Source organism: Orycteropus afer, unplaced genomic scaffold, assembly GCF_000298275.1.
Source record: "Orycteropus afer afer isolate SDZICR_OR568_19922 unplaced genomic scaffold, OryAfe1.0 scaffold00226, whole genome shotgun sequence".
Lineage (NCBI taxonomy): Eukaryota > Metazoa > Chordata > Mammalia > Tubulidentata > Orycteropodidae > Orycteropus > Orycteropus afer.
The window spans coordinates 3,412,794-3,419,613 of NW_006921813.1; the positions used below are offsets into that span (position 1 = coordinate 3,412,794).

Here is a 6,820-nt window from a genome sequence, read left to right on the forward strand (position 1 = left end):
AGTATAGCAGGGATTGTGGGGTTGGCGCGGGATAGGGCAGTGTTTCGTTCTGCTCTGCATGGGGTCGCTATGAGTCGGAAACGACTCGACGGCACTTAACAATAACAACAACAGTAACTAAAACTGAACTTATACTCAAGATATTTTTCTCTCCAATGACTGAATAATCTCATACATTACATTGTAGCCTTTCTATTTCTCTTACAATTGTGCCACATATTGCAAAATCAACTGCTCCCATTATGTAATTCACTGTGGCATGAAATATCCCTGCAACATTATTTATTATAGCAGGTGGTGATGGGACAGTTTGATTCACAAATTAAAGTGGAGACATCCCAGTCCTTTCCCTTGGAAGGAATACCTGGAAAAACTGCTGTATTAAGAATCCAGACCTTGCCAGAATATTTGTGGACTCACGGAGTACAAGTAGATCACTCCTTGACTTCCTAGCACAATACCAAGTACTTTCTAATTACAATTATGAATTTGGTCCATACAGTTTAAGCTGAAAGAAGGAACTCAGTCAGAACTTCCAGATCTAATGGGGCAGCTTTGAACGTGCTAGAAAGCCAAGCAAAGGAACAAGAAGAGGTGAGAACGTTGATGAGGATAAAGAAAAAGAAGAGGAACTAGGGCAATACTGACTGGGCAACAAAGATTATCAAAAGGTAAGTGAATAAACAGAAGCAAGTGGAGGAATCAAAAAGCACATAATCAGAATACAAGGATGATTAACACATCTCCCCAGAACAGGGGCAGTAGAAGAGCAGAACAGGAGATGAAAAGGAGAACCCACAAAATTAATATCTTCGAAGTCCTTGATCCTGTGATCGTTCATCTGGTTTAAAAATTAGGCAGTTATGTTATATTTAACTCCTGATTTCTTTACTCTTGATTATTTTGCATAAGTATTAATTTATCTTATTAGCATTATTTTCAGTGATTTTCTCCCTCATACTACAAATGAGCCTGGACAGAAGTATTTCAAGCGAGGGAATGAAAATGTTACGAACGTAGTAAGAAGGTTCAAGGTAAGGACAGCAATCCGGTAGTATACACACCTTTCATTGTACAGCCAGGCTAAGAAGCCGGTGCTGTTCCAGTAGGAGTCTGGTGCCCCTCCATCACCATCTGCCCAGAGCACCTCAGGCTGATAGTTGTTCACTAACCAGTAGAGCTCAGGCAACATCTTAGACACTGGAAATTGCTGCTTATGGAATGAACTGAGTTTGTCCTCAAGGAAGAGTGGGTTAAACCACTCAAAAAGGGAGTAGTACAGTCCAAAATGCAAGTCGGTTCTGTTCTTAATGGCTACCTCAAGTTCCTTGACGAGGTCCCTTTTTGGCCCTTCATCTACAGCATTCCAGTTCCATGAGTACTTTGAACCCCACAAGGTGAAGCCTGGAAAATTACATTGAACACTTGTATAAGCATATCCATTCCTCTAGTAAATTTCCACTTTCATAAATGCCAAAACAAATCAGATCATAAAAACCAAACCCACTGCTGTCCACTCAGTTCTGACTTGTGGCGATCCCGTATGTTAGTTCATATGTAGAACTGCTCCACAGGGTTTTCTCGCTGTAATCTTTATGGAAGCACTTCACCAGGCCCCTCTTCCCTGGTGCCATGGGTGGGTTTGCACCGCCCAGGGAGCTCAGATAGTGCAAATGATATATAAATAACTTCTTCCACAAATGACTATTTGTTCTGGTTACCTAGTGCCACTCTGACAAGAATACACCACAAATGAGATGGCCTTAACAAACAAGAGTTTATTCTTACAATTTGGAGTCCAAGTTCAAAGTGCCAGGCTGTAGGGGCTAGGTGAAAGCCCCTCAGCCTTGGGCTTCAGCTCGGCCTCCAGTTCCCAGCCCACTGAAGCTAGTGGCTTTTCTTCACTCAGACAGCTGCTGGCTACTGACGCTGCCAAGCCCAAGGTTGACAAATAAAAAGGCACAGTCCCGATATTACCAAATCACACGGCAGGCCATTAATTCAAGTCCATTGTAAGTCCCCAGGTTGGCAGAGCATGACAGGCTGCTGAAAACGACACAGCTACATGCAGGGTTCAAGGTGCCATAAGCTAGAGACCATTCCCAAAGCTACTGCTCATACACGGGAAGCAGACCACATCCCTAAAGCAGCTACTCAGCTGCTTGTGGTAGATCCCACCATGGAGTTGATTGCCAGTCTCATGGGGAATAACTACCACCAGTTGCCAGCCACTCAACAAGGCCCAGCCAAGTTGACACACAAACTGAACTACCACACTATTTCATGGCAAATATTTTTCATAGTACATATTCTGTTTTTAGAAGAAAAACATGAGATGTTAACCAAAGTAGAACCAGGTTTATTTAAAGTAACTTTCAGGTTACACCATAGGCTCTGAAGAGTCTGTCCTATCTCCCATATTTCCCCTCTTAGAGTATAAGCTCCTTGAGGGATAGCATTATGTCCCCAGTGTTCCCTGCTCTTTCCCAGCCTAGCACAGAGTCTAGCACAGAATAAACAATCAACAATAGCAGATCATAGCTAGACCACTGGGAACACCTGCCACATCTACGATGCTAAAATATATAAACAATGGCAACTACTACCATTTATAATGAAGACCCTGAGGTACACTCCTGCAAGAGTCTTTGATCTTCTAAACCAAAGACTGAAGTATTTCTCATAGTCTTAGTGTTGTGTATATTATATTGTGATTCCTAAAACACTGAGCTCTGGTGGCATAGTGCCTAAGGCATGTGACTGCTAACCAGAAGGTTGGTGGTTCAAACCCACCAGCCACTCCTTGGAAGGAAGGCTGGGCGATCTACTTCTGTAGTGATACTACCTCGGAAACGCAAGGAGAGGTCACTATGAGTCGGATCCAACTCGACAGCAGTGAGGGTGGTTTGGTTTTGGTTAAAACACTGATGATGTGTAGTCATTCTCCTTTAGTCTGATTATCCATTTCACTGGTGGGGGATGCACTTCCCCAGTAGTTCTGTACTTTAAAATACACCCACCATTTGTATTCCCTTCTTACTCTAAAGCCATAAGCTTGGATGTAGATCTTTAAATTACCTATCACCTAAATGGATAAGAAAAATAATGTATACTATTATCCAAGTACTTTGAAACAATTCCTATTAAAAAAAAAAACAAATTTTCAGTTAGATTGCTAGTTGTTCTATATGAAAACAGTCAAAAGATAATATAAACTAAAATAATTAAGAAATAATAATATAAAAGCCTCAACAATTTCAATGTGCCTGCATACTTTGTTACTGTACTTATTATAAGGTGCTTTTGCTAAAATACTTTACTCCTGGAAATTAGGACAAGTCTAAGACCAACTGACTCTAGATTCATTTTAAGAAGCTTTTCAAACAGTTCCAAAGATGCTTGTGTGAAGGTTCAAAACAATGTCGCTATCTAATGTCTTACTCAAATTTTTTCAAGTTTACTGGCTCTGATATCAGGCACTGCTAAAACCACATGGGTCTTCAGTTCAATGTCACCACCATTCAAGGTTCACCAACACATGAACAGCTCACACAGTGTCTTCCCTCCTACTAGTTCAGTGGGTGCATTTTCTCTAAGCAAAGAAAACATGGTTTCTGCAAAATTTATAAATGTAGGCAAATCTTCCGTCCTCACAGTATGATAAAAGGTTATTATTATTTATTTTAATAAGTTCACTATGTGATACTTTGTGCCATGCAGCTTGGAGAAGTCTCTAGACATCATGGAGCTACCAGAATGTAGCCAAATACTCTCAGAAAAATACTCTCAGAAGTTAATTACAGTTTTTTTCCCCAATCCCTGTTCCCAGAGACAACAATGAGGCATAATTTTTTTATACCAAGGCAAAGATGGGCATGCAAAAGAAGATACCTAATGATTTAATGTACACTTGGGACAATAAAACATAAAAAATATAAGAAGCTCTAGTGGCACAGTGCCTAAAGCATTTGACTACTAACCAGAAGGTTGGCAGTTCAAACCCACCAGCTGCTTCATGGAAGGAAGATGGGAAATCTACTTCCATAAAGATTTACTGCCTCAGAAACTCAATGAGGGTCACTGTGAGTCAGACTTGACTTGATGGCATGAGTTTGGTTTTTGGTTTTAGGGACAATAACAGTTTGCAGATGCTTCCCTGATTTCATAGATATGGGAATGGAAATGGGTGGAATCTATTCCATTACTGTAGAACCACTGTCTTCCTTTTAGATATTATTCTACCACCTCTGATATTTCTGGGCATCATTATAGACTAAAATCCTTCTTCTGCCAGGTGATCTGTGTCACTTTCATCACTCACAACTCCTCCACCACACGGACATCTAAAAATTGTCAAAAAGCATAGCCAGGTGTGGCAATAATAATGGAAAACTGCCACATCATAACCCAATGGTGCTTCCTCAGAATGTATTAGAGAAGTGGAGTAAAAGGGAGGCAACAGGTATAATTTTCAATGATTAACTTTGACATGCAATCCATATCTCACTTTAAATAACTTTCATCCAGTAGAATAAACATTGTTAAATATATACTTAACAGAAAGTGACCATTTTCCCTCTGTTATGTGGAGAATATGATCTTTCTCTATACTGTTGTGTCGTTAGGTGCCCTTGAGTTGTTTTCCACTCACAGTGACCCTGTGTACAACAGAATGAAGCACTGCCTGGTCCTGCACCATTCTCACTGTGGGTGCCAGGCTTCAGGCCATCTCTGCAGCCACTATGTCAATCCATCTCATTGAGGGGCTTCTCCTTAATCACTGACCCTCTACTTTACCAAGCATGATATCCTTCTCCAGGGATTGGTCCCTTCTGACAATATGATCCTATATGAAAGACCAAGTCTGGCCATGCTCACTTCTAAGGAGCATCCTAGCTGTACTCCCTCCAAGACAGATTAGTTTATTCTTCTAGCAGTCCATGGTACATTCAATATGCTTTGCCAAAACCACAATTCAAATGCATCAATTCTTTCGTGGTATTCCTTATTCACTGTACAGCTTTCACATGCATATGAGGCTACTGAAAATGCCAAGGCTTGGGTCAGGTGCACTTGAGCCTTTAGTGATATCTTTACTCTTTAACACTTTAAAGTAGTCTTTTGCAACAGATTTGACCAATGCACTATGTCACTTGATTTCCTCACTCCTGCTTCCATGGGTGTTGATTGTGGATTCAAGTAAAATGAAATCCTTGACAACTTCAATCTTCCCTCCATTTATCATGATGTTGCTTATTGGGCAGTTGTGAGGAATTTTGTTTCCTTTATGTTGACATGTAATGAATACTGAAGGCTGTCTTCTTTGTTCTTCGTTGGAAAGTGTTTCAAGTCTTCTGCACTTTCAGCGAGCAAGGTTGTGTCGTCTGTATATCGCAGGCTGTTAATGAGTCTTGTTCCAATCCCGACATGGTGTTCTTCCTCATATAGTCCAGCTTCTCGGATTATTTGCTCAGTGCACAGATTGAGTAAGTATGGTAAAAGGATACAACTCTGACACACACCATTCTTGATTTTAAACCACACAGTATCCCCTTGTTCTGTTCAAACTACTGCTTTCTTGGTCTATGTGCAATTTCCTCATGAGTACAATTAAGTATTTTAGAATTCCCATTTTTTACAAGGTTATCCATAATTTGTTATGATCCCTGCCTTCATTTGAATGCCTTTGAATAATCAATAAAACATAAGTAAACATCTTTCTGGTGTTCTTTGCTTTCAGCCAAGATCCAGCTATATACTTAATGCCTCTCAATTTGGGTGGAACATGTGGTCCCCTAAATTATAATATATGTCAATGACCATTTATGGATGCTTCTAAGCAGAAAAACTAATTTCATAGAGATAATTTTGCTTCAGCTTCTTCTCCCAAAAGAACTACTTCACATGTCATAACTATGGTCAATGTCTGCATATGTTGCATTTACTTACCTTCATGATGTTTAGTAGTTAAGACCATGTATTTTGCACCAGAAGCCTGAAGAAGATCCGCCCACTGGCTGGCATTAAAAAATCGTGCTGTAAATTGTGGTCCAAAATCTTCATATTTGAAGTCAGGAGGGTAATTTTGTTTCATAAATTTCACATATTCTGGTACTTTTTTCTCTTGCCAGTACCACCTAAGGGGAGGAAAGAGAATACACATGAACTGCACAAACTTGCAAAAGCTCACTTTGCTTTTTCCCACTATTCAACTATGACCTAGATTCTCTTTCTCATGACCTCATTAGTTTGATTTGTCCTTGAAGAGAGCTTAGATAAACCAAAACTCCCTCTTTTCCCATCTGGCCCCTTAAGAAATCAACTCAGCTCATAAACTAGAGTATTCGAGACAACTCCAGCCATCCATTCTCTCTCAAGTCTCACTTTTAAATGGCATCCAGTAGTATGGTCTTTAGGAACCCCTGGGTGGTCCAAAAGACCCAAATAGTTAGCTCTGGACTATTAACCCAAAGATGTGTGGTTTGAACCCACCCAGAGGCACTCCAAAAGAAAGGCCTGACAATCTACTTCTGAAAGGTCACAACCTTAAAAACTCTACAGGGCAATGCTACTCTGCACATATGGGGTCACCATGAATTGCAATCAACTTGACGGCAACAATAGCAAGTATCTGTCTTTACAAAATAAGTCCTTTGCAATATAAGTGACTAAGGCCTCTGGTAGCGTAGTACCTAAGGCATTTGCCTGCTAACCATATGGCTGGTGGTTCAAACCCACCAGCCACTCCTCAGAAGGAAGGTTGGGCAATCTACTTCCATAGAGATACTGCCTCAGAAACCCAAGGAGGGGTTGCTATGAG

General features: G+C 40.5%; 1 protein-coding gene across 1 annotated transcript in view; it reads right to left on the reverse strand.

Moving 5' to 3' along the window:
- The window catches only part of FUCA2 (alpha-L-fucosidase 2), a 111,954-nt gene that overhangs the window by 12,268 nt on the left and 92,866 nt on the right, over nucleotides 1-6,820 (reverse strand). Inside the window, exons 2-3 of the mRNA XM_007948816.1 lie at nucleotides 5,950-6,137; nucleotides 1,065-1,404 (exon numbers count right to left, since the gene is read on the reverse strand). Coding sequence (XP_007947007.1) covers nucleotides 1,065-1,404; nucleotides 5,950-6,137 — 528 coding nt within the window. The remainder of the gene's footprint in view (nucleotides 1-1,064; nucleotides 1,405-5,949; nucleotides 6,138-6,820) is intronic.